General features: G+C 48.5%; 3 protein-coding genes across 8 annotated transcripts in view; all 3 read left to right on the forward strand.

Annotated features, from left to right (window-relative positions):
• Nucleotides 1-7,615, forward strand: part of SRCAP (Snf2 related CREBBP activator protein) — a 32,454-nt gene extending 24,839 nt beyond the window's left edge. For 2 of the 4 annotated variants that reach the window (XM_055340169.1, XM_055340171.1), the window contains exons 28-34: nt 1,311-1,480; nt 1,626-1,822; nt 1,917-2,031; nt 2,851-2,970; nt 4,013-4,207; nt 4,360-4,443; nt 4,553-7,614. In XM_055340169.1, the coding sequence (XP_055196144.1) occupies nt 1,311-1,480; nt 1,626-1,822; nt 1,917-2,031; nt 2,851-2,970; nt 4,013-4,207; nt 4,360-4,443; nt 4,553-7,228 (3,557 nt within the window). In that variant the 3' untranslated portion in view covers nt 7,229-7,614. Of the gene's footprint in view, nt 1-1,310; nt 1,481-1,625; nt 1,823-1,916; nt 2,032-2,850; nt 2,971-4,012; nt 4,208-4,359; nt 4,444-4,552 lie in introns of all 4 variants that reach the window. The other 2 variants (XM_055340172.1, XM_055340173.1) reach the window with 2 other exon arrangements.
• An 89-nt stretch (nt 7,616-7,704) lies between these two features.
• TMEM265 (transmembrane protein 265) lies at nt 7,705-11,118 on the forward strand. Its single transcript, XM_055340182.1, has 3 exons — nt 7,705-8,213; nt 9,248-9,418; nt 10,625-11,118. The coding sequence occupies exons 2-3, from the start codon at nt 9,251-9,253 to the stop codon at nt 10,784-10,786; spliced, it is 330 nt and encodes a 109-aa protein (XP_055196157.1). The 5' UTR covers nt 7,705-8,213; nt 9,248-9,250; the 3' UTR covers nt 10,787-11,118.
• On the forward strand, nt 9,343-26,881 carry PHKG2 (phosphorylase kinase catalytic subunit gamma 2). 3 transcript variants are annotated; one of them, XM_055340176.1, is made up of 11 exons: nt 9,343-9,418; nt 16,147-16,219; nt 17,436-17,548; nt 21,565-21,740; nt 22,017-22,071; nt 23,185-23,250; nt 23,334-23,497; nt 25,691-25,781; nt 25,881-26,034; nt 26,107-26,232; nt 26,316-26,881. In XM_055340176.1, exons 3-11 carry the CDS (start codon nt 17,454-17,456, stop codon nt 26,607-26,609), a joined length of 1,221 nt encoding a protein of 406 aa, XP_055196151.1. In that variant the 5' UTR covers nt 9,343-9,418; nt 16,147-16,219; nt 17,436-17,453; the 3' UTR covers nt 26,610-26,881. The 3 variants fall into 3 exon arrangements, with proteins under 3 accessions (XP_055196151.1, XP_055196152.1, XP_055196150.1); XM_055340175.1 differs by lacking the exons at nt 9,343-9,418; nt 16,147-16,219 and adding an exon at nt 16,256-17,106; XM_055340177.1 differs by lacking the exons at nt 9,343-9,418; nt 16,147-16,219; nt 22,017-22,071 and adding an exon at nt 16,254-17,106 and having other exon boundaries at nt 23,453-23,497.
• Nucleotides 26,882-26,899: the final 18 nt, after the last annotated feature.

A 26,899-nucleotide genomic window follows, 5' to 3' on the forward strand; every position in this document is an offset into this window, starting at 1 on the left:
GGGGTGGGGAGAAAGTTCTCATTGACTGTGCTTCACAACTCTCTGTCTTAATTTGTGCTATAGGCCCATCCCTAGAATAACCACTGATAAAGGGAAATGGCAAAGAGGAACTATGGCTTATTTAGACTGATCATGATTTATCTGTTGGGGTTGGTTTGGGGTTTCTCGTCCCTGGGATCAGAGGATCCTTGCCAGGTACCTACAGTGTAAATTGGGTTCTGTTAAGTAAGAATATCTTTTGAAAAGTAGTGAATTGTTTCTGCCACAACCCTGCAGAGATATTATTATAGTAACATGTTTGGAGATTTCCTAAATGGCCTTAGAACGTAAGACAGCAAAATACTGGGATGCCTGGGTAGCTCAGCAGTTGAGCTTCTGCCTTTGACTCAGGGTGTGATGCCAGGGTCCAGGATTGAGTTCTGCATCGGGTTCCTGCAGGGAGCCTGCTTCTCCCTCTATCTGTGTGTCTGCCTCACTCTCTCTCTGTCTCTCAGGAATTTTTTTTAAAAACCAGAAAAATATTTTTATTACTATATACGTACTCAGTATTTTAGTAAATAATTTTGTGACATTTGAAAAAATATAATTTTGTAACATTTGAAACCATTTAGAGTAGAAGAATTGAAAGTCTTTGTTAAAAGCATTCAAACTGATTTATTAGAAACATTGCAGGGGTGTTTCTGTGTTTGATGGGGAGGTTGAACTAAAGATAACCTCATAAGATCCTCTCTCCATGGTTCTGATCTCAGTGATTTTTCAATCCCTGTATGTAGGTCATGACAGCCAAAAGATGTTGTTGATGCCTGTCCTGTGAATGTTTTGTGTTTTATCTGGCATAACTGAGTGTAGTACTTAAGGTTTCCTTCCTGCTTATACACCATTAAGGGTTCCTTTTTTCCTCCCAAGGGTCTATATGTTTTCCTACTCTTGGCTAGATGCAGAAGTTAGATCCAAGACGGAAGCAGACTGAAGAGGGGACCCCATAAGGGAAGAAAAATAAAGTTAAAACAATTTTTTTTAAGGATTTAGTTAATTTTAGGGAGCATGGATGTTCACACCTGTGTATGAGTGGAAGGTGGGGGAGAGGGAACCTGGAGCTGGCTCTGAGATTACAACCTGAGCTGAAACCAAGAGTCAGACACTGAACTGCCCAGGCATCCCTAAAGTTAAATAGTTTTGATCTCTTAGGCTAATTGAAATCCCCACCTGAATCCCCACTTATTTATCTTTCAACTACAGTCTTCCAGTGCTAAGTGTTCTCCCTATTCCAGCTTATAGCAAGCTCCCTGTACCCCTTCATATTTCTTCAGGAAAGTTGCAAACATTGGCAGTGCTGTTGCGACAGCTAAAGGCGGAGGGCCACCGGGTGCTCATATTCACCCAGATGACCCGGATGCTGGATGTATTGGAACAGTTTCTCACCTACCATGGCCACCTCTACTTGCGTCTGGATGGGTCTACTAGAGTTGAACAGAGACAGGTAACCTGGGCATCTGCAGCCCTTCGAGGTTCACATTAGCTACTGTCTCCATTTTCCAGACCTCAGGGTTCCAGAAGGGGCCCCACTAAGCGTTTGGTCTGTTTGGGGGGGATATGTCTCCTGATACTATTTTTTTTTTCTCTAGGCTTTGATGGAACGATTCAATGCAGACAAACGCATATTTTGCTTCATCCTTTCAACTCGGAGTGGGGGTGTGGGTGTGAACCTGACAGGAGCAGACACTGTCGTTTTTTATGACAGCGACTGGAATCCCACCATGGATGCACAGGCCCAGGATCGCTGCCACCGAATTGGCCAAACCCGAGATGTCCACATTTACAGGTATTGCCTAGTTTCCCCTCAACTTGCATCCTCTTTACTGATAGGCTTTATTAATGTATTTGTCTATTTATACTTGGCTTTCATCATTCCTTAGACTTATCAGTGAACGGACAGTGGAGGAGAACATCCTAAAAAAGGCAAATCAGAAGAGAATGTTGGGAGACATGGCCATTGAGGGAGGCAACTTCACCACAGCCTATTTTAAACAGGTACCAAGATCTTCCAGTCTAAGCAGGAAGGCATAGAGAACTGCTATATGTCCCTAGGGGTTGTTCCTGCTTATTAAAGAGGATACTGGGGCTCCTGGGTAGTTCAGTTGGTTAAGTGTCCATCCTGCTGTTGGTTTCTGCTCAGGCTGTGATTTTATGGGTCATGAGATTGAGCCCAGCAGTGGGCTCTGCTCTCAACAGGCAGTCTGGCTTGAAAGATTCTCTTCCTGTGCCCCTCCCCTCATGTGCGTGTGCTCACTCTTTCTTTCTAAAATAAATAAACCTTTTAAAAAATAGGATCTTTTGGCCTCCACAGATCTTTCTCTTCAAGTAGTGGCTTTTTTTTTTTTTAAGACGTTATTTATTTATTCATGAGAGACCTAGACAGAGACATAGGTAGAGAGAGAGAAGCAGGCTCCATGCAGGGAGCCCGATGTGTGGGACTCGATTCTGGGACTCCAGGATCACACCCTGGACTAAAGGTAGGTGCTCAACCACTGAGCCACTCAGGTGTCCCACTAGTGGCATTTCTGATTACTACTACTTTTTTTTTTCTTTTCTTTTGAAGATTTTATTTATTTATTTAACAGCACAAGCAGGGGGATCAGCAGAGGGAGAAAGAAGCAGGTTCCCTGCTGAGCAGAAAACCCGATGCATGCAGGGCTCGATTCCAGGACTCTGGGATCATGACCTGAGGCAAAGGCAGATGCTTAACTGACTGAGCCACCCAGGCACCCCATTTCTGATTACTTCTAGCTATTATCTCATAGATCTGGGCCATCATTGCATTGGCCCTGACATTTCCCTCTCTCTCCAAAGCAGACCATCCGAGAGCTGTTTGATATGCCCCTGGAAGAGCCATCTGGCTCATCTGTGCCCTCTGCCCCTGAAGAGGAGGAAGAGACTGTGGCCAGCAAGCAGACCCATATCCTGGAGCAGGTGAAGAAAGAACAGGCAATCTCTAGGGTAGAGCTAATAGTTACAGTGTGGGTTTTCCAGAGGGAAAGAATGTTTTCTGCTGCTTCCCAGATGGCTGTTGGCCTTTGATATTTATGAGTAGGTTGCTTATTGTTTCATAAGACTTCATAGAAGAAAGACAGGATTTGAAATTCTCGGTTATAGGTTTGAATTCTAACAGTACTTACTAAAATGTGTCTGTTAAGCCAAGTCTGCTTAATTTTCTGAGCCTGGAATCTTACTTTTCACTTTTCTGAACTGTTCATGGAAGAAAGTAACAAACACTGACTGATAATAATAGGATCACTTGGAAGCCCCCCCTTTTTTTTTTTTTTTTTAATTAAGTAGGCTCCATGCCCAGTGTAGGGCTTGAACTCACATCTTTGAGATTAAGTTGTACACTCTACTGACTGAGCCAGGTAGGTGCCCTGGAGAGCTTTTATAGGATTGATTCTGGGATCCCATCTGAGAATCTACTGTCATTTGAGGGGGATAAAGGGTGGGTGTTTGTATTTTTTCAGAAGTAGATGTTTAGGAACTATAGGGTGTACAGTACCATGGAGATGTTTTTCCCTACCAAGTGTCTTCTCCTCATTGCTGGGCACACTGTAGGTTGCATCCCTTGGTGACTTCGGTGTGACCTTTCTGGTTATTCATCATGGGAAAAATCAGATGTGGTTAGTCTGTTGTCAAGAGATATCTCAGTGCAAAAAAGAATGGGGGATTTTTTGTATCTAAAGCTTTGTGGGACTGCTCTTTTTAAGGAGATCTTAGTCTAACTTGCATGGAAAAGGAAACAGCTAGAGATTTCTAAAACAGTTCTTACTGGGGGGCCTCCAGGTGAAATCTGTTTTATCCTCTGTGGAATACTGCATTGCTTTGATAACTTTGAGGGCTGAGAAGGGAGTTGAGCTTAGTTGTAAGCCTGGTTTGGTGTTAACTAGTCCTTTAATTTTTGCCAGAATCAAACCAAAGGATGTAGGATTCTTTAATTTTCCTGCTTTTCTTCCCCACATCTTTGCAGGCACTATGTCGTGCAGAGGATGAAGAGGATATCCGTGCAGCCACCCAGGCCAAGGCTGAACAGGTGGCTGAGCTGGCAGAATTCAATGAGAATGACGGGTTTCCCACTGGTGAGGGAGAGGAGGCCAACCGGCCTGGCGTGGAAGATGAAGAGATGTCCCGAGCTGAGCAGGAAATCGCTGCCCTTGTAGAACAGGTCAGTGTTGGACCTACTAGTTCTCAACCTCACTCTTCACAACTACTTCCTCTAGACTTTGTGATCCTCCTTCTGTCTTCTCTGGTGAAAATAAGGGTGATGGGCCCCGGTTACCAAACCCGTATGTTCATCACTACTGCTCCTTCCCACAGCTGACCCCGATTGAGCGCTATGCCATGAAATTCCTGGAAGCCTCACTGGAGGAGGTGAGCCGAGAGGAACTCAAGCAGGCAGAAGTGAGTATTTCTAGGGGGTGGGGATTGAAGGGGGATGTGGCTGCTTTCTACCCGCTCCCCACCCTGCTTGCCTCCCTCTGACCATCCACTGTTTGGGCTCTCTTGGTAGGAGCAAGTGGAAGCTGCCCGCAAGGACCTGGACCAAGCCAAGGAGGAGGTGTTCCGCCTACCCCAAGAGGAGGAGGAGGGGCCAGGGGCTGGGGATGAGGTTTCCTGTGGGACTGGTGGAGGCAGTCACCGGCGCAGTAAGAAGGCCAAGGCCCCTGAAAGGCCAGGGACTCGCGTCAGTGAGCGTCTTCGTGGAGCCCGGGCTGAGACTCAAGGGGCAAACCACACTCCTGTCACATCCACCCATCATACCCGCAACATTTCCACACCCCCACGCTGCAGCCCTGCCAGGGAGAGAGTTCCCCGGCCAGCACCTAGGCCTCGACCCCCTCCAGCTTCAGCTCCTGCTGTAATTCCTGCCCCAATCCCTGTTCCAATCCCTGCCCCAATCCCCATTTCAGCCCCAAACCCTATAACCATGCTTCCTGTTCATATCTTGCCTTCTCCCCCACTTCCTCCTTCACAGATTCCTCCCTCTTGTTCTTCTGCCTGTACCCCTCCTCCTGCCTGTACTCCTCCACCAGCTCATACCCCACCTCCCACCCAGACCTCTCTTTCAACTCCTTCCTCCCCTCTCCTGCTTGGTCTACCTTCTGTGCCCGTCTCCCCCCCAGTCACCAACCTCCCCTTGGGCTTGGGGCCTGAGACAGAGCTTTGTGCACAAGCATTGGCATCTACCGAGTCCCCGGAGCTGGCTGATATGGCCAGTTCCGAGACTTCCCTGCTTACTCTTGTGCCCCCTAAGGATCTGTTGCCAGTTGCTGTTGAGATCCTGCCTATATCAGAGAAGAACCTTTCTCTCGCCTCTTCTGCACCTAGCCCAACCCTGGAGGCTGACAGCGTCCCCAACGGTCAAGAGCAGGAAGTGCCAGAGCCTGCTGAGGGGACCATCCTCACAGTGCTGCCTGATGGTGAGGAGGTGCCCTCGTGTCTGAGTGAGAGCAATGGGCTGGATCTCCCACCTTCAGCAGCATCTGATGAGCTACTTCAGGAGCCATTGGAGGCTGACAAGAGCTCAGAAGAGCTGGTGGAGGCCCAGACCCCAACCTCCAGCCCAGAGAAGCCACAGGAACTTGTTTCAGCAGAGGTCGCAGCCCCATCCACCTCATCCTCCGCCACCTCCTCACCTGAGAGTCCTTCACCTGCCCGGCCCCCTCGGCGTCGCACCAGTGCTGATGTAGAAATTAGGGGTCAGGGGGCTGGTCGGCCAGGGCAGCCTCCAGGCCCCAAAGTTCTCCGCAAGCTGCCAGGACGGCTGGTGACTGTGGTAGAGGAGAAGGAACTGGTGAGGCGACGGCGACAGCAGCGGGGAACTGCCAGCACCCTAGTGCCTGGGGTCTCTGAGACTGGTGCCAGCCCAGGAAGCCCATCTGCCCGCAGCATGTCAGGGCCAGAATCCTCACCTCCCACCAGTGGGCCCTGTGAAGCTGCTCCCCCATCCACACTGCCCACCCCAACTCAGCAACCCTTCATAGCTCGCCGTCGCATTGAGCTAGGGGTGACTGGTGGGGGCAGCCCAGAGAATGGAGAAGGGGCACTGCTTGCCATCACCCCTCCTGCTGTGAAACGTCGGAGGGGGAGGCCCCCCAAGAAGAACAGGTCTCCAGCAGATGCTGGGCGAGGGGTGGATGAGGTACCTTCATCTGCCCCTAAGGGAAAAACCAATGGGGCTGACCCAGTCCCTGGGGCCGAGACCCTTACTGTTGCGGAGCCTGTCCTGGGACCCCAGCTTAGTCTTGGACCCCAGCCAATTCACAGACCCGAGCCCATCATCCTATCACCTGTGGAGAAAAGAAGGCGTGGGCGGCCCCCTAAGGCACGAGATTTGCCCCTTCCTGGGACCATTTCCTCTCCAGGGGATGGCAACTTAGAGAGCCGGACACAGCCACTCCCGCTACCACCTCCCCTGCCACCACTCCCACCACTCCTAGCCTGTCCCACTGCTACTGTCGCCAACACTGTCACCAATCTCACCATTTCAACATCCCCACCCAAGCGGAAGCGGGGCCGACCTCCCAAGAATCCACCGTCACCTCGGCCCAGCCAGCTCCCTGTCTTGGACCGTGACAGCTCTTCTGTCCTTGAGAGTTGTGGATTGGGGAGGCGGCGGCAACCCCAGGGCCAGGGGGAGAGTGAGGGTAGTTCCTCTGATGAGGACGGAAGCCGCCCCCTCACCCGCCTGGCCCGCCTGCGGCTTGAAGCAGAGGGAATGCGGGGACGAAAGAGTGAAGGGTCCATGGTGGTGGCTGTAATTCAGGATGACCTGGATTTAGCAGATAGCGGGCCAGGCGGGTTAGAATTGACACCTCCCGTGGTCTCGTTAGCTCCAAAACTGCGTTCGACCCGGCTGCGTCCAGGGTCTCTAGTCCCCCCACTAGAGACTGAGAAGGTGCCTCGCAAACGGGCAGGGGCACCAGTTGGCGGGGGTCCTGGGCTGGCAAAGCGGGGCCGCTTACAGCCCCCAAGTCCCCTAGGGCCTGAGGGTTCAGTAGAGGAGTCTGAGGCTGAAGCCTCAGGTGAGGAGGAGGAAGTAGATGGGACCCCACGTCGCCGGCCTGGCCCCCGCCGACTTGGTGGGGCCACTAACCAAGGGGACCAGCGCATCCTGCGCAGCAGTGCCCCTCCCCACCTGGCTGGCCCTACCATTAGTCACAGAGGCCGAAAGGCCAAGACGTGAGTGGGTTGCCCCTCCACCTAGGCTTTCCGCCATGGCCCCTCTCCCTTCACAACCAGGCCTGACTCTTAACCACTACTTGAAGTCTTTTGAGGGGGGAAAGCCTCCAGGGAGACATAGGGGCCTTCTCCCTTCTTTCCACCAAAGTAGGGGGTAGGCAACTGGTTGTCATGGAAATGGGGCTCTTCACATAACCCCTTCCCTTCCACCCCACATGGCTGGGCAGTGTTAAGGGTGGCAAGATAGTCTCTGTCCCCACCCCCTTGTACTTGATTCCCCAGCTATCTTTCACGGCCCCTCACCCTTAGGGGAAGGGGGAGGGGCTTCTCTCTACCATGAGTTTTTTTTTTTCTTTTTTTTTTTTAAGAAGAAAAAATAATAAACTTAGTTTCTGTATGAGCATCCGCGTAAGGAGGCTTCTGATTTTCTGGTCTGGTGGAGGGTTGGGTGGGAACTTGGGCATCATTTTTCTCCTCTCTCTTGTTCTTGCCAAAACCCTAGTACCTGATATCTGACCCAGAATTATGTGTCTTTGAGGCAGAAATCACCCAAGGGGAGGAAAGATTGGCATATCTGATCTGGTAGGGTTCCTTTTCCTAAAGTTTCTGTTTTAAGTCTTTCCAACTCATACTTTTTTCTCTCCTATTCCCTTAGTTCCTGGACTCCCCCAGAGCTCTCTGATGCCTCAGACTTTTCCCTGCTTTACCCCTTTGCTCAGGTGCTTTCACTCCTTTTCCAGAAGGCAGGCATCTTACCTCCAATTGCTCTATCCTGCCCCCCCCCCACCTTTGCTTTCCTCCATCCAGCCAAACTAGTTTGAGTCAGCCACACCCCCTTCCAAGCTCCCGGGGCCTTTCAGGTGGTGGCTGGCCACCCAACCCCACCCCTGGGCTTGGTTTGGAGACCTGAGTCAGCTCCATCTCCACCCAAGCCAAATCAAACCTGAGGCAGGAGCCGAAACTCACAGTCCCTCAAGGCCTATAGACAGGTAAGAGCCCCTGTTCATTTTTACATTTTCTTTGGTCTCAACTCCCTGGATGCTCTCATTGCATTCTCCCCCTAATGACTATGTTTACCTCATCGGTTCTTTCCTCATACCCACTCTCCTGCAGCCTTGTGGCAGAGATTCTTTGTGCTCTGCTTATCTTGCCTCCTCTATTTGACTCTCTCTTGCTTATGTTCAGAGAACTGCAAATGGTTCTATTTTATGTAGGATGTAGGGATGGTTGGAGATGAGGGTGGAAAGATGGTTTGATGCCACAGCTCAAGAGGATTTGAGAAAGTAGATGAGAAATGATTAGAGCATCATTATGCAGGTTTCTGTGTGGGTTATGAGGTCATAGAGTGTTAATCTGAATTAATTGTGTGGCCTGGGTTAAAATGGAGAGAAGGTAGCAGGGAGTCAGCCTAGCAAAGGAGGCCCGATTTGGGAAGATAAGGTTATTCCTGATGTTCAGCTTCCTCAACTATGAAGGGAGCCTAGCCGGGTCCTTTCCCCCTCCCTGTGTTTTCATCCACTGTGTTTTCACATGAAATGGCTACTTTGCTTGAAGTGGGATACAGGGCTGGGGTGCCATTTTGTGACCCCTCAGTATTCAGGGGCAGCTTCTGAGGAACTTGAGAGAATTTTTAAGGCCCTTTGAAATACTGTTTAAAATTACTTGACTTGTGTAATCTTGATTCCTTGCAGCTTTTTGAGATAATACGTTTCTCCTGCTTGTCAGTATGCACCTGTCATTTTGTGTTTCGCTACTTGTCAAAACAGTTAAGTAATACAGATAATGCTATGTTCACACAGGCTTGCCTTTAAAGACTCAGAATCTGGGGCTGAGAAAAAAGGATTCCGGCCACACATTTCCTCTCTTGGTCTATGAGTCATTTGAGGAATTCCCCAGTAAGGTAGCATTCCTGAGTGCTGGACTAGGTCACAAGGACACATCAGAGAGAGGGGTGGAGTCTGACCAAGCCAGACCAATGGTTCAGTTGTTGGGCTTACAAGTACCTTGACTGTATCGCCCACAGGTGATGGAGGACGAGGAGAAGGCAGTGGACACCTTGGTGAGCAACATGGAAGCTGCTCATTCTCCATCCCCCATCCGCTGCTGCTGGCTCCGCCTCCGATACTTGGCAGCTACTAGCATTATCTGTGGCTGCTCTTGCCTGGGAGTCGTGGCCCTTGTGTTTGCCATCAAGGTGAGGAATGCAATTCCTATGGGAGCAGTGGGGGGTGGTGTAGACAGGCAATGGTTTAGTGTATTGGATCTATTTACATTGATCACACAGTTACCAAGTACTTGTCAGAGCTTGGCTCTGGGCCTGGTATCAGAAATTAGAATAAGACATGGTTCTTGCCTCAAAGGGCCCACACAGGCTAATGAAAGAAAGAACTGTGAAAATGGATAATTATTAGTGGAATGCAGCCCATCAGTATTGTGATGGAGGAAATAAGGTATCCTGAAAGCTAGGGAGGATATGTACGTGTGATTATATACACGTGTATGTATAGTAGGTGACAGGAAAGTAACCTTAAAGGATGAGTGACTAAGGGTGAAAGGGTACTCCAGGTGAAGGGAGGAATGTGTACAAAGCCTGGACTATTAGTGCCACATGACTAAACCAGTGAGGAATGGTGACAGATGAAGAGGGCCCAGATTCCCAAGGGCCTTGAAAGTACTCTCCAGTTTTTGCAGAGGAGAGTGACATGGTCTCGTTTGTATTTCAGGGCCTACAGGGAGGATGGGTTGGAAGGGGCAGGACTTGAAGCAGTTGAACAACGCCTAGAGCAATCTGTAGCTGTCGGAAAGAAACTGGGATTTTTGAGAGGGTTCCACCATTTCCAAACATCTAGCCGAGACTGCACATGTAACTTTTGAAAAGCCACACAGGCTAACTTAAATACTATGCTGGAATTTTCTCAACCCTAGCTGTATTTTAACGATCAGAAACTATTTTTATCATCATGAGAATTTCTGGCTTTGTCAGGTCAAAATCCAAAAAAGAGTGCATAATAATGAAATCGAAGAGGCCTGAGCTAATAAGAAGGGGGTTTTGTTTACCTAGACAGGAGGGAAATACTGAAGATAGCTCACAGTTTCTTGTCAAGGATTCCAAATTCTGAATGAATGTGGGATAAGTAGAAAAGGGTGAGAGATAAGAGGATTGAAAAATACTTTCCCATATGTGATCTTGCGAGCGTTAACAGCTACTCGAACAAGTACACAGAGCTGAGTGGGAATCTTACTTTGCAGATGACGCATGAGAAATAGATATTGGAAAGGGAGGGTAGGGGGTTTGGGTGTCAGGTTTTGAACCAAGACAAGGATGGAGGATTGGTGTGGGGCAGTGGGCACTTTGGGGCAGAAGCAGGGGAAGAACCTAACCTAAAACCTGCCCCCACAGGCGGAAGAGCGGCATAAGGCAGGCCGGTTCGAGGAGGCAGTGCACTGGGGGGCCCGGGCCCAGAGCTTCATCCTGGCCAGCTTTGCCGTCTGGCTTGCGGTCCTCATTCTGGGCCCCCTGCTTCTGTGGCTGCTCTCCTATGCCATCGCCCAGGCTGAGTGACCCTGGGTGGCCTCTGCTGAGAGTCAGCGAGACCTCCTGGATCCTGCAGTGTGGCATTGCTTTGGCCTAAGGCCGGCAATGGTCATTCCTGGCTGGAAGGATGGTGTCTTTCTCAAAAGGCTTTGGAAGAGCTCTTCTAGACCTTTCCAAAAGAAGGCAGCAACTGAGACTGTTGAGGGGAGGCCAGCATGCTCTGTTCTTTCAGTGCCCACCATCCCCTATTTCCCCCAGCCTACATCATCTTAGGGGCCTTGACCCAGAGGTGGGGTTGAAGACCAGGCCTGATTTTATTAGAATTTGTTTTATAATAAAAATCTTTTTTAGTGGTGAAACGCTCCTGTCTAATTGTTGTTCCCCTACTTTCTCTGGACCCTTGGCGAGAGCCAGACTGGACATCTGACTGGTGGCAAGACTCTGCATTTTCCCTTACTAAGATCTCCAAGAGGGGTCTTCTTTTTATCCTTTTCCTGGAAGTTCCCCTTCTTGGAAAGACCCCAGCTTCTCCGTGTACATGACCAGAGACCGTGTGGCCCGATAGGAAGAGGAGCGGGAGCCACTGCTCTTTATGGAGTGCTTCCTATATTTCAGGCTGTATTCTTTTTTCTTTTTTTTTTTAGATTTTATTTATTTACTCATGAGAGACACACAGAAAGAGGCAGAGACATAGGCAGAGGGAGGGGAGGCCAATGCAGGACTCGATCCTGGGACTACAGGATCACCCCCTGAACCAAAGGCAGATGCTCAACCACTGAGACACCCAGGCGTCCCAAATAAAATCTTTTTTTTAAAAAAAAAGATTTTATTTATTTATTCATAGAGATGCAGTGAGAGAGAGATTGGCAGAGACACAGGCAGAGGGAGAAGCAGGCTCCATGCAGAGAGCCTGACGTGGGACTCAATCCCAGGTCTCCAGGATCATACCCTGGGCTGCAGGTGGCACTAAACCGCTGTGCCACCAGGGCTGCCCTAAAATCTCTTTTAAAAAGAAGCAAGGTGGGGTATCTGGGTGGCACAGTTGGTTGAGTGTCCAATTCTTGGTTTCAGCTCAGGTCGTGATTTCAGGGTCATGAGATGCTCAACCACTGAGCCATCCAGGTGTCCCTCCAGGCTGTGTTCTGAAGCTTTTTTTTTTTTTTTTTAATTTATGATAGTCACACACACACACAGAGAGAGGCAGAGACACAGGCAGAGGGATAAGCAGGCTCCATGCACCGGGAGCCCGACGTGGGATTCGATCCCGGGTCTCCAGGCAGGCGCCAAACCACTGCGCCACCCAGGGATCCCCTCTGAAGCATTTTCTATTTCTTAACTCTCAGCCCTCAGAGCCACTCAGTAGGAGGTACCATTTTTTTCACTTGATAGTTAAGGAAGCAGTCATCCAGGGTCATATAGCTAATGAGAGGCAGAGTTGGCACTGAACCCAGACACTTTGGTTCTAGAGTTTAGAGAGGAATGAAAAGGTGGGATGGCAGCAGGAGGTGAATCTCTGCCCTAGATGTGAAGCTCTGTAGGATTAAAATGAATTTTCATGTCCTTTATCTTGGGCCTTTTACTAATATTTTTATTTTATTTTATTGAGATTTTATTTATTTAGGGCAGCCCAGGTGGCTCAGCGGTTTAGGACTGCCTTCGGCCCAGGGTGTGATCCTGGAGACCCGGGATCGACTCCCACATCGGGCTCCCTGCATGAAGCCTGCTTCTCTCTCTCTCTCTCTCTCTCTCTCTCTCTCTCTCTCTCTCTCTCTCTGTTTCTAATAAATAAATAAAATCTTTTTTTTTTAAGATCTTATTTATTTCTTTGTGAGAGACACGGAAAGAGAGAGAGAGGCAGAGACACAGGCAGAGGGAGAAGCAGGCTCCATGCAGGGAGCCCAACATGGGACTCGATCTTGGGTCTCCAGGATCATGTCCCGGGCTAAAGGTGGCACTAAACCGTTAAGCCACTGGGGCTGCCCTCTTGCTAATATTTTAAACATATTTTCAATTGTGAAGTATATCATAACACAGGAAAAATCCAAAACAAATACACAACTTTTTTTAAAAAAATTATTTATTTATTTATTTATCAAATGCACAGCTTTTAAGTTAACACAAAGCAGACATCTGAAAACCACCAGTCAAGAAATTGAACATTGCCAAAGTTCCAAAACCTTCTTTATACCCCTTCCAATCACTACTACTTCCTTTCTTCCCACAGATACCTAGCATTTTTTTTTAAGATTTTATTTATTCATGAGAGACAGAAAGAGAGAGAGGCACAGACATAGACAGCGGGAGAAGAGGCTCCATGTGGGGAGCCCGATATGGGACTCGATCCCGGATCTCCAGGATCATACCCTGGGTGAAAGCGGTGCTAAACCGCTGAGCCACCCGGGCTGCCCCTACCTAGCATTTTGGCTTCTAACAATGGGTTTAGTGTTGCCTGCATTTGAACATTATATAAATGGAGTCCAAAGAATTCTTTTTATGTCTGGTTTCTTTTACTTAACATTGTTGGTGAGATTCATCAATATTTGGTGTAGTTACCATGACTGTATAGTATTCCATTGTATGAATATATTACAATTTATCCATTTTCTCTTGGTGGACTCTGGGATGATTGCAATCTGGGAGTATTATAAATCTTGCTGCTGTGGACATTCTCATACATGTCTCTTGGAGTACATGTGCCCTGGGGAATTGAATTTTTGGGTTATTTCACCATAATCCAGAGATCAGCAGAGCACCTAAAGGAATTAGAGATATTTGTTGCACACCGAAGAGAGAAGATCAGAGGGGAGGATGGTTGTCTTCAGTGTTCCAAAGTGGTCCATGGAGGAAAAGTGAAGAGCATCCATTGTTGGCCCCAAAGGTTAGAGTTACAACTCGGGGTAGAAGCCATACCTAGGGCGATGGCTCCTTTTTTTTTTTTTTTAATTTTTATTTATTTATGATAGTCACACAGAGAGAGAGAGAGGCAGAGACACAGGCAGAGGGCGAAGCAGGCTCCATGCACCGGGAGCCCGACGTGGGATTCGATCCCGGGTCTCCAGGATCGCGCCCTGGGCCAAAGGCAGGCGCCAAACCGCTGCGCCACCCAGGGATCCCTAGGGCGATGGCTCTTAATCTTGGTTTCACAATAGAACCACATGGGGAGGGGTATCCCTGGGTGGCGCAGCGGTTTGGTGCCTGCCTTTGGCCCAGGGCGCGATCCTGGAGACCCGGGATCGAATCCCACGTCGGGCTCCCGGTGCATGGAGCCTGCTTCGCCCTCTGCCTGTGTCTCTGCCTCTCTCTCTCTCTGTGTGACTATCATAAATAAATAAAAATTAAAAAAAAAAAAAGCACTATGTCTGGGCTTTATCCCTAGAGATTCCAATTTAATTGGTGTAAGGTGCTGCCTGCGTGGGCATCAGGGTAACGCATTTTATTTATTTTTTTTTAATATTTTTTATTTATTTAGTCATGAGAGAGACAGAGAAAGGGAGAGAAGCAGAGACATAGGCAGGAGAAGCAGGCTCCATGCAGGGAGCCTGATGTGGAACTCGATCCCGGGACTCCAGGATCATGCCCTGGGCCAAAGGCAGGCGCTAGACCACTGAGCCACCCAGGGATCCCCCCCGGTAACGCATTTTAGAAAGATTTTTTTAACAAATATTTTTTAAAGCTAATATTTCATTAATCAGCAGCTTCAGTTTACTAGAGGAGACTATCCCATTCCCTCATAGTGATTAAGGTCACTATTTTTATTTTTATTGTTTAAAAAGATTTTTTCATGAGAGACACAGAGAGTGAGAGGCAAAGTCATAGGCAGAGGGAGAAGCAGGCTCCATGCAGGAAGCCTGATGTGGGACTCAATCCCAGGACTCTGAGATCACGCCCTAAGGCAAAGGCAGACACTCAACTGCTGAGCCACCCAGGTGTTCCAAAACTCACTATTTTTAAATTCAATTTTGAAAAAACTTTCAAACCTACTAAACAATAAAAGAATAGTACAATGAATTCATGTATGCTCTTCACCTAGGTTTATAATTTTTAACATTTCACCACGTCTGTTTTGTTTATTTTTAAGTATTTTACTTATTTGACAGAGAACACAAGCAGGGGAGCGTGAGCTCAGGAGTGCGAGAGGGAGAAGCGGGCTCCCCGCTGAGCTGGGAGCCCACTGGGCTCGATTCAGTTCTCTATCAAGGGACCCTAGGATCATGATCTGAGCTGAAGGCAGCCTCTTAGCCAACTGAGCCACCCAAGCGCCTCTTACCACATTTGTTTTAGATCATTCTAAGTACACATACTATTTTTGCAGAGCCATTGGAGAGTATGTGGAAGGCCCTTCGTTCCTAAATTCTTACAATTTTTAGTGTCAATACAGTCTCAGATTGTTTAGTTCGTTTTGTTATATCCATTACTGTCATCCTTCTTAAAATATTTGGTTGAGGTATAATTTACATGAAGTAAAGTGCACAGGTTTTTTTTTTTTCTTTTTTAAAGATTTTATTTATTCATGAGAGACACAGAGAAAGAGAGGCAGAGATACAGGCAGAGGGAGAAGCAGGCTCCATGCAGGGAGCCCAATGTGGGACTCGATCCAGGTACTCTGGGATCAGGCCCTGAGCCGAAGGCAGACACTCAACTGCTGAGCCACCGAGGTGTCCCAAGTGCACAGATCTTAAGTGTGTATCTTGGTGCATGTTTCATATGAACCCATTGGTATAACTACCTACGTGAATAGAATGTTTCTAGCACATTAGAAGGCTCCCCATGGCCCTCTCAGTCTGATTATTCTTTTTGTTCCTGACTTTGGCTGGTGGAAATTGCATCAACCTGGTTCTTGTGTCCTAATAACTACCCACATTTCTTCACTTGCTTTCTGGTACAAATTATTCCAGGCTCATCTTATACTTTCTCTGCTCCAGCCTGGGAATTGGCCATTTCTCCCAAGGAGTCCTAGTTCCTTGAACTGGAGACTGTTATTTTGAAATCAGTATCTGTACTAGTTGTGCTTATACTCCAGAGATGTTCCTGCTTCTAAGCTCTTTCAGAGGTTAGAGATAGAAAATATCTAATTTAATCTTTTAAATCTATTTTAAAAATCATGCCTCCAATTTGTCATAAGTTTCCTTTCCCCATCCCAAATTCCATAGTCCCACAGTAAGAACCTTGACTGCCAAATACATCAATGTTTATTCATTTGCAAAAAAATATATATATATATCCACTTGCTAAATTTCTGAATAATTATCCCATTATACTACTAAACAGTAGCCCTACTAAGTTTAAGGTTTCTTTGCAATTTTTTTTAGATTGATAGTATAAAGTCAAAGTAGTCCATTAAAAAGTTACTTGGATTCGTTTTTCTCTTATACGGTTGCAATCCCAAGGTGACATTTCTAAGATCGAAGATTAAATGAATTCATTCCGTGCCTCTTTTGCTGGAACATAACTTCCACAAAGGTAAGGACTCCCTCACCCCACCCCCACCCTACTGCTGATAATTTAGCGTTTAGACGCTCAGCAAATATTTATTGAATGACTAGGTGAACGCCAGGGTTGAGCTGTGCACTGAAAAGGCTTATGAAGTAAGTCGATTCTGGCAGTTTCTTACAACTCTGCAGGTGCAAGCTTAGAACAGAGTGGACACACCCCAAGGCATTTGGGAGATAGTGGTGGAAGACTGGGAAAATGTGTAGCCCCAGGCGGTGAGCACGAGGGCTTTGGAGGTATTCCAAAATCGGAGCAGCCAGAGGACTAAGAAGCCTCTTCTGGTGGATGGGCCGTGGTTTGTCCAAGTCCGCATCAGGTAGCAAGTTGGAGCCAAGCTTTGCGCTACGAGCGTTTCAAAGCTGGAGGCGGCCCCTCAAGGCATGCATTTTGGATCAGGCTGCCAATTTCTAAAAGAGCCGAATTCGGATAGTGATGCTAGGAGGAGAATGAGGGAGCCATGCCCAAGTCAGGGAACCAGAGGCGCAGCGAGTCGGGCGTCCTAGATACCCAGATGTCAGACTTCCGGGTAAACCTAACTTCCGGGTCCCGTTCCGGGCCTACAACCCCAGTATCCAATAAGCTCCGCCCTCTGCTGTCCCCGGCCCTAGCGTCTCAGCCTTAGGGCTCCAACGCCAGCGCCAGCCTCGCGACTCTCCGCTTCCTATTGGGCTGCCAATTTCCAATCGGAAGGGTTTTTGAACCTCAGTCTTCAGGCTGCGCTGGCCATTGGCGGACAGGATGGGGGCGGGGCTTGGGGGTCGTTGCCGGCGCCACCCGGGGGTAAGGTAAGGGACGAGAAGCGAACCCCGCGACCGAGCGGCCTCGCGTCGACCTGGCTTCTTTCTCCTCCTCCGCGGGTGAGCCTGCGCGAGACCCCGCGCCCCCTCCCAGCACCCACCCAAGTGCGCCTGCGCAGCAACAGCCACCTACCAGTGTGCCCCTTCCCTTCTTCCTCCGCACCTTCTCCCCTTCCCTTCCCCGCCCCCCTCCCTGCCCTGACACCCCTCCCGCCCTCTAGGCCCTTTTGTAGGGTCTCCCCAGCCCTAATCTTTCCCCCACCCCGTCCCCATCCCCGAAGATCCTGGCGCCCCAGCCGCAAGGGCTGCGCTTCCGCGAGCCGCGATGTGCGTCCTCCCAGAGCCTTTGGGCCTCACTGCCCTCACTGCCCTCCGTTTCCTCCACACAGGCCCCCACCACCTTCAGAATGACGCTGGACGTGGGGCCGGAGGATGAGCTGCCCGACTGGGCTGCAGCCAAAGAGTTTTACCAGAAGTACGACCCTAAGGACGTCATTGGCAGGTAAGGCTTAAGCCACGGAAACAAGATGTGCAGAATACACGGTTCCCCTCGGAGTGCTGGATAGTTCTAAATAGGAGAGAACTGTGGTTAGTGGAGGAACATTTGGTGATTAAACTCGTCCTCTGGGTCAACCCCCATTTCTTCCAAATTCACTCATTTATGCAACAAAGTTAAAAAAGGTACTGTCCGCCAGACACAAAGCTAAACACAGGGCGGGTAGGAGAGATGTTTTATGCCTTAGAGGTGAAGTGACTGAAAAAGACCCATGAACATTCAAGTAGTATCAGGTTGTGTGATCAGGCTCAGAAAATCACAGCTTTCCACAAGGGGTGCTATTTGGGTCTTGAAAGGTGAATAGGAGTTCAGAGCCTGGAAGGAAGTCCACACCTATAGAGACAGTGGCAGGTAACATGTATTCATCAAAGGTTTCCGAAGCACGTCCAGTGTGCTGGGTGCAGTGTGCAAGGCACTGGGGATACAAGACCCGTGTGTTTTCTGTTCTGGAGTTTCTATTGCAGTTATAGAGACCGATAAACACAAAAACAAACAAACAAAAAGGCCCTCATATGCTCAGATGATGGAATGAGAGTAATTAACAGGACTGAGACTTAAAAGATGGGAATGAATAGGTTGTGAGCTGAGACAGGATGTATTTGGGACTGAGGGAACAGCACATGCAAAGGCACAGACAAGAAAGGGCCTAGTCAAGCAATAGGTAGAAGATCATGGTGACTAGAACGTAGTAAGAGTGGAACAAGGTGGAGGAAATTAAGTCAGAGAGGTAAATAGAGGTTAGATTATGTAGGGCCTTATGCCAGAATGAAGAATTTAGATTTTATTCTAATGAAACTGGTGGTTTCAAACAGCACAGTAACATGACCTCATTTACATTTCTGTGATTTGGGGGGATAGGAGCTTAGCCTTTCTGTGCCTCAGTTTCACCATTTAAATTGGGAATAAAAATATATCCTACCTTGTAGGTTGCTGTGAGGATGGTAAGAATTAATATGATAGTCTTAGAACACTTCCTGGCACATGGTAAATGCTCAACCCAAGTGTGTTAATACATTTTTAAAAAATCATTCTGGTTCTTTTGTAGAGAATAAATAAGGGAGGGACAAGAATGGATGTGTAGAAACCAGTTAGGAAGCTGTTGATTTGGGCAAGAATTGGTGATGGTTTAGGTTAGAATGGTGGTGGTAGAGATAGGGAGAAATGGATAGATTGAGGTGATGATTTGGAGAGAGACTGATATAGTTTCCTGAGAGACTGGATATGGGCCATGAGAGGAAGGGAAAGAAACAAAAATAAGGTCTAAGCTATGGGTTTGAGCACTTGAGTACCATTTTCTGAAATGAAGATTGAGGTGGATCAGATTGCTGGGAGGGCCAAGCATATCAAGAGTTCAGTTATGGAAATGTTAAGTTTGAGATATACAACTGGAGCTGTCAAATGGGTACATGTGTCTACAACTCGAGAGAGAGTGGACTAGAGCAATAAATTTGGGAGGTATTAGCATACAGATAGTAGCTGGCGAGAAAATATATGGAGACAGTGAAAGGGGCCTAGGTTCAGGCCCTGGAGCATTGTTACCAGTAAGGAGTTAAGAGAAGGAGGACTCAGCAAGGGGATACTAAGGAGATAGCATCTGTGAATTGGAAATAAAAACACAAAAAGAATGTGCTTTCAGGGATGCCTGGGTGGCTCAGTAGTTTAGTGTCTGCCTTCGGCTCATGGTGTGATCCCAGGTGACTGGGATTGAGTCCCACATTGGGCTCCTTGCATGGAGCCAGCCTCTTCCTCTGCTTATGTCTCTGCTTGCCTTCTCTGCTATGTCTCATGAATAAATAAAATCTTTAAGATTTTATCCCTGGTCTTCTCTGTGTCTTCCCTTTGTTTCTCCTGCATGGTTAATTATCTGCACACTCTCACTAAATGACTTCCCAGAATACCAGTTTCTTCACGTATAAAGGTCTGAAGCCTTAAAAGAGCTTGCCACATTCTAGAAATTGGTGATAAGTTACAAGTCAATGAAGCAAAGATTGAATAGAAGGGACAAAGCCAAAAATGAGGCTGAAAAGAAAGTGGAAGGCCTTGAATGACAGGTGAAGGAACTGGGATTTGACATCTATCTTGCAGGTAATAGGGAATATGGAGAGAAAACAATTTTGAGTGCCCTCCATAGTTAACTATAAGGTTGAAATTATTAGGTCTCATTTAGAAAGAGCACAGTTTGCTCTAGGGGTCCTGCTGAGGAATGTAGGAACGCTCAGAACTTAGGGGATTTAAGCCGGAAAGTTTTTAAGCAATGAATGACACGATTGGGATTATCATAAGAAGCTCATTCTGGAAGGAGTGCAGTGGATGGGTTGCAGTGGCTGAGACTGGAAGCAGGGAGATCAGTGGGGAGGCTGATATAACTGTGGGGGTGAAGTTCTAGGAAACAGATTTGAGAAACACACAGAAAGGAGTACACCGGTTGGATGTGGTGGATTGTGGAGCAGAGGAAAAAGCCAAGAATCATACCAAGATTTCTAGTTTGGGAATCTGATGGAGTGGCATTACCATTAATGGAGACCAGGGAATTAAAACTCTGAAGTGGCAGGGCGCCTGAGTGGCTCAGTTTGTGAAGCATCTGCTTTTGGCTCAGCTCATGATCCTCAGAGTCCTGGGATGGAGCCCCGAGTTGGGCTCCCTGCTCAGTAAGGCCTACTTCTCCCTCTCCCTCTATGTGGTTGCACACTCACTTGTTCTGTCTGAAATAAATAAATGAATAAAATGAAGTGAACTAGAGTAAGAGGGTAGAAAGTGGTGAGCATTGTAGCAGCTGGAACTTTTCTTGTCCCACCTAAGATGGGAATTCAGATTTGAAAAGAGCAACTCCGTGACCAAACAACACATCTGTGGTCTGTGTTTGGCTGGAGGGTCAGTGGTTCACATCTCTTGATGGAACCAGAGATGTGGATGACAGGCATTCTAAGCATAGGGAATTATGTAAGGGCAAGGAAGCAGTGAAGGGCAGCCAGGGAACCAGCACAGGAAATGTGGGTGTGAGGTCTGATCTTGGAGAGATTTGCACTTAGCCTGAGGTAGTTGTAGGATCATAAGGAATTGGTGACAGGGGCACCTGGGTAGCTCAAGTAGTTATGTGTCTGCCTTGGCTTAGGTCATGATCTCAGGGTCCTGGGATCAAGTCTCACATCCGGCTCCCTGCTCAGCAGGGAACCCGTGTCTCCCTTTCCCTCTAATGCTCCTCCGTCCCTGCTTTCTCTCTGTCAAATAAATAACTTTTTTTTTTTTTAAAGGAGTTGACAGATTCCAAGCAAGTACATACCTATCTAGGACTTTCTCTTCACCATGCCAAATGGACTTTTCTGTTTTCCTCCTGTCTTTGGACATCTCTTTAAGATGTTGTTGGCCACATTTCAGAGCCGGCAAAGTAGAAGTCCAGAGACCTACGTCAGTGGGACACTTGTTGGAGTTTAATTCATGGCAAATTTGGGACCTAAACCAAAATGATCCACTTCACAACTTTGGTTGTCCAGTCAATGGCCTAATATTTATTTGGAGCCCCTTGTACTTGAGATATTATAGGAGAACTTTGGGATTTAGATGTGGCAATCAGGGAAGTGAGTAAAATTTGGAGGGAGCCTTAGATCGTTTCTTCCTGCTTTCTCCTTGTGGGATTGCAGGGGAAGGGGCAGGTTCTGGGGCTCAGTGTGGAGAGGACCTGCCTTGGCTTATCCACGCAGGGAGTGACAGAGACTAGATTTGAACCTAGGACCCCCAGCTGCCTTCCCTGTAAGCTTTGTGTTACACCTTGCTGGGTACCCAGGTTGCTTGCTGAGGCTACTGTGAAGCTACTGTAGGCCAGAGTGAGCTTCTTGGGAGGTTGTCTTGTTGTCCAGATGGGTCCTCAGAGTATGGTACAGTGGGTATGAGGATGGCAAGACTCCACTCTGTATGGAAGTGAGAGAGCAGGAGGTCCTGACTTGTGTGCTGTCTGACTCTGGCAGAGGAGTGAGCTCCGTGGTGCGCCGTTGCGTTCATCGAGCTACTGGCCATGAGTTTGCGGTGAAGATCATGGAGGTGACAGCTGAGCGACTGAGTCCTGAACAGCTAGAGGAGGTGCGAGAAGCCACGCGGCGAGAGACTCACATCCTTCGCCAGGTCGCCGGCCACCCCCACATCAGTGAGGCTGCATTCCCTGCTCCTATTAGCTGACAGCCACCTCCTGCTGGCCCTGCCCACAGCCCAGTTCCCCCCAACACTGCCTCCGTGCCTCTGCTCCCTTTGTCATGGCTCTGCTCCACCTCAGAGTGTGGCCAGCCTTTGGGTCCCTACTGCCTCCTTTTGGTTCTCCTTCCTTCCCAGTAACAGCCCACAGCCAGCTTGGGGTGGAACGCCCCTTTAACACGCATCTGCTCCTTTCCATCTCTGTATCTCTGCCTTTCTGCCTCTTTCCCAGTCACTCTCATCGATTCCTACGAGTCTTCTAGCTTCATGTTCCTGGTGTTTGACCTGTGAGTATCTCCCTGCCCTCATCTGAGAAGCCTTCTCCTCCCCTCTGTGCGTGGCCCTGGCCTGACAGTGCCGTGGGCTAAGACTCCCCTGGTTCACACCTTCCTGTGTGCCTGTGATCCTGGCCTCTCTCCCTAGGTGCCCTGATTAGTCAAGTTTGCCCAGAGTGTTAGTGACCAGCCAGTTAAAAAGGGTTTTCATGACCCCAGGGGTCACTGTCCCAGTTCCCCATGATTATAAGATTGTCAGGGAAGAATAGGCTGTTTTAAGAACTGACTACTTATCAACAGCTCTCTCTCCCCCATTTCTTGCTGTTTAATACCCTGCATGGTATTTATTTCTGCCCATTGATTCATATTCTGGGTAGTCTGAATCCGCGTGTGACATGTTATACGATATACTATAAAGCAGAACAAAGGTACTTCAAAAGAGAATGGTTTGAATAGCAAATATTTAAGGGAGACCCCTGGAAAATATTCACAAAGTATTCATACAGAAATGACCCTCTGCAAAAGTTGTGGGGTGAGGGGCAGTGGGAAGTGTCTGTCACCTCATCATGCAACTTTGCAGAACAATCATATGCACCCAAACACCTGATTTGAGGATTGACTTAGAATTGCAATTATAACCTGGTTTTTAAAGACTAGATAAAAAGAAAGTCCTATTCAACTTTTTACTGTTACTAATTGTGAAATTTTGGTCCATGGTCTAAATAGATTCCCTTTAAAAGTAAACCCCCGAAAAAAAAAAAAAAAAAAAAGTAAACCCCCGTGTGATTGCAAAAAAAAAAAAAATTCCCTTTAAAAGGTCCTCTCTGAATACAATTACTCTCAAATAATGAGGACCTCCTGTAAATTACTGTCACAAGAAGGCACTTTTTCTTGCTAAACTAGCCCCCTCATGGCACAGTGCATGTATTTTTACTGCCAACCCCCTGGGCCAGCTGTCCCTGGCATCCTGTTCACTCTTGGAGCACTCTAATTGCTCAAAAAAAAAAAAAAAAAAGAGGAGTCTCTCTTCACCAGCCTCTTCCATGGTATTTTCTCTGAGTGCTGGCTTATTTTGTCAGCCCCCACAAAAGGTACACCTACCTCCCAACCCCTCCTATCCCTTAGGATGCGGAAGGGAGAGCTGTTTGACTATCTCACAGAGAAAGTGGCCCTCTCAGAAAAGGAGACCAGGTAATGACTGAGCTTGCTACCTTTGGGGTGATCAGGGGCTGGGGTGGGGTCGGGAGAAGCAGAGGAGACTGCGCCTCCCCCAGGTCCATCATGAGGTCTCTGCTGGAAGCAGTGAGCTTTCTCCATGCTAACAACATTGTGCACCGAGACTTGAAGCCTGAGAATATTCTCCTAGATGACAATATGCAGATCCGACTTTCAGATTTTGGGTTCTCCTGCCACCTGGAACCTGGCGAGAAGCTCCGAGGTGAGAGGTCCTGGTGCCCTGAGAGGCTTGGGAGGGTAGGAGACCCAGGCCTGAGGCTAGTTAGCCGGGTCTGACAGTGGAGTACCCAGCTACCAAGAAAAGGGGAGAAGTCAGTGAGCACTTGCCAAGGACCTTCTGGGTGCAAAGTCTTGTGTGCATCTCAGAGTGGGCTTCCTGGTCTGGGTGGGGGAGGGGACAGATTGTGGCACATGGCAGGTAAGGGACTATGTAGAGGAGGCCAGCGGGGAGCAGCACCTGGTTCAGCTGGAGGGATGCACAGAGCAGGGGGCTTCAGAGCTGGGCTGGTCCCATGAGGAAGAGGAGGGAGGAGGGTAACAGGACTCCGCTGCATGTTTAAGTTTTGGTGGAGACAAGATCACAATGTGCTGCTTAGGTACTAGGAAGAGCCTGATGTAGCTAGACAGTGCTTCTCAACTGATGTGCTGTGACACACCCATTGTTAATCCCTTTGTTGTGACTAATATCTTTAGCGCAAACGGGAAACTTCACAACATTTGACTGTGGACTCCTTAGAGCCAATAATATCCTACTTTCCCTCAGCGGCTTTGCACTGTGCTGTTAACAGCTAAGGTTCACTGGGTACCACACTGAGTCTTTGGCTGGGTTCTTTAGATCCTCTCCACAACTCTTTGAGATAGAGTCTGTATCACCATTTTATAAATGGGCTTAAAGAAATGAGGGGACTTGCCCATAGTCAGGTAGCTGGGACTTGAATGTGGGCCGTCTGACTCCAGAGTTCATCTTCTTAACATATGGACTTAATATGTTTGTCTTGTGAATGCTATGTTTTGTTTCCCTTTGGGCTTCCCCATACACTTTTCCTCATTCTGGAACCATCTATGCCCCTGCTCCACACCACCCTCACCCTTGGCTTTGGCAATTCAGGTTTCACATTAAAGCTCCAGGTCCAGTTAGATCCCTTGCTTTCTGTTCTGGTATCTTACTCTATCTTTCGTGTTCTCTTTCTGGTAGACAGCTTGGTAAGGGCACATCTAATTCACCAGTGTCTAGTATGGTGCTTGGTACATGGTAGGCATTCTTAAATACCTTTTGTGGGAATGAATTTCCCAGGAGAGTCAGGCCTATTAAGGCCTATTAAGATTTCTTGGAAGTATGCCATGGAACAGTTTGGCAATTGCTGGGATGGAATCGGCACCTGAAGTGGTAGAAACAGATAAAAATAAGAGGTTCAGGGATCCCTGGGTGGCGCAGCGGTTTGGCGCCTGCCTTTGGCTCAGGGCGCGATCCTGGAGACCCGGGATTGAATCCCATATCGGGCTCCCGGTGCATGGAGCCTGCTTCTCCCTCTGCCTGTGTCTCTGCCTCTCTCTCTCTCTCTCTCTCTCTCTCTGTGACTATCTTAAATAAATAAATTTTAAAAAAATTAAAAAAATAAGAGGTTCAGATCAAATTGTGGAGTGCTTTGTGCTGTAGGAGTCTAGACTTGAGCCTGAGGCCACATGGGGGGTGGGCAGGGAAAGGTTTTACCTAGTCTTTTTTTTTTTTTTAGTTTTTTTTTAAATTTTTTATTTATTTATGATAGTCACAGAGAGAGAGAGAGGCAGAGACATAGGCAGAGGGAGAAGCAGGCTCCATGCACCGGGAGCCCAACGTGGGATTCGATCCCGGGTCTCCAGGATCGCACCCTGGGCCAAAGGCAGGCGCCAAACTGCTGCGCCACCCAGGGATCCCGGTTTTACCTAGTCTTAAGGGACTTACCTAGTATGTACCTTAAGAAATTCCATATGCCCACTCCTTCTTGTTTGAGTGATGAGTCTGCTACACAGAATAGCAATCATAGGAGGAATCAGTTTGGGTAGAAAGGAACATAGAAAAGAGTAAAGATTCGTTTTCCTTGTGTATTATGTACATAAAAACGTGGCAAAAAGTTAGGGAGTGGGTGGGTGGGTTGAAGGTGGCAAAAGATATGGTGGGGTAGGACCTTGAAGTCAATCTGAAAATCAGATTTTTCCAGGAAGGCCACCAGGAACCTGGTGGATATCTGAGTTGTTCAGCAGGGATAGGGGCTAGGACAGCCCTCAATGGAGGGCAAGCAGGAGCAGAATGGGAACACATACGGCCCTGGCAGTGTTGAGGCTCCAGCAGAGGTCTGGAGTTAGGGGCCTTTGAAGAAGCTGGTGGCATCCATCAATCTCAGCCCTCTCTCCCCAGAGTTGTGTGGGACCCCAGGCTACCTAGCACCAGAGATCCTTAAATGCTCCATGGATGAGACCCACCCCGGCTACAGCAAGGAGGTTGACCTGTAAGTTTTTGGTCTCTCTGTTTCCTTCCTCCTTTGTGTCCCATTGTTTGACACATCTGCCTGGCACCTGGTCCTGCCTAACTTTGCTCTCTTTCCCAGCTGGGCCTGTGGGGTGATTTTGTTTACACTCCTGGCTGGCTCACCACCATTCTGGCACCGACGCCAGATCCTGATGTTACGCATGATCATGGAGGGCCAGTACCAGTTTAGTTCGCCTGAGTGGGATGACCGTTCCAACACTGTAAAGGACCTGGTGAGCTGGGGCCATGAGAGGGCTAGGAAGGAGGCCCAAGAGCTGGCTCTCATGCTTTGGGGTTTCCCCTAGATCTCAAAGCTGCTACAGGTGGATCCTGAGGAGCGTCTGACAGCTGAGCAAGCCCTACAGCACCCCTTCTTTGAGCGTTGTGAAGGCAGCCAACCCTGGAACCTCACCCCCCGCCAGCGGTTCCGGGTAAGCCTGAGAGTGTCCGGGTCCCGTGATCTTTCTCCTGTAGTGGATGCTCCACTGGAGCTCACACTGTCCCCTCTTCCCAGGTGGCAGTGTGGACTGTGCTTGCTGCTGGACGAGTGGCCTTAAGCACCCAGCGTGTCCGGCCACTGACCAAGAGTGCACTGTTGAGGGACCCTTACGCGCTGCGGCCAGTGCGGCGCCTCATTGACAGTTGTGCCTTCCGACTCTATGGGCACTGGGTGAAGAAGGGTGAGCAACAGAACCGAGCCGCGCTCTTCCAGCACCAGCCCCCTGGGCCTTTTCCCATCATGGGCCCTGAAGAGGAGGGGGACTCAGCTGCTATCTCTGAGGAGGACGCCATGCTGGCACTGGGCTAGTGCTTCAGCCCTGGGGAACACCAGAATGCAGTACTCTCCAGAAGGAGGATTTTTATCATTCCAGCCCTTCTGGGCTTTGGCCACAGGCCCCTCTGCCTGGCGAGGCCCACCATTGCTCATACTACCATAAAGACCAGCCCTGTACACCTGTCCCCACCAGCCAGGGTTTTGGGATCAGAGTTGAGTTGGAAGGCAGCCACTCGCAACAGCATGCCTGGCCTTGTCAATGCTGCCTCTGCTGCATTTGCAATAAAATCTGCACGCTGGAGGGAGCCAGTGCCTGGTGTCTG

Source organism: Nyctereutes procyonoides, unplaced genomic scaffold (genome assembly GCF_905146905.1).
Source record: "Nyctereutes procyonoides isolate TBG_1078 unplaced genomic scaffold, NYPRO_anot_genome, whole genome shotgun sequence".
Taxonomy (NCBI): domain Eukaryota; kingdom Metazoa; phylum Chordata; class Mammalia; order Carnivora; family Canidae; genus Nyctereutes; species Nyctereutes procyonoides.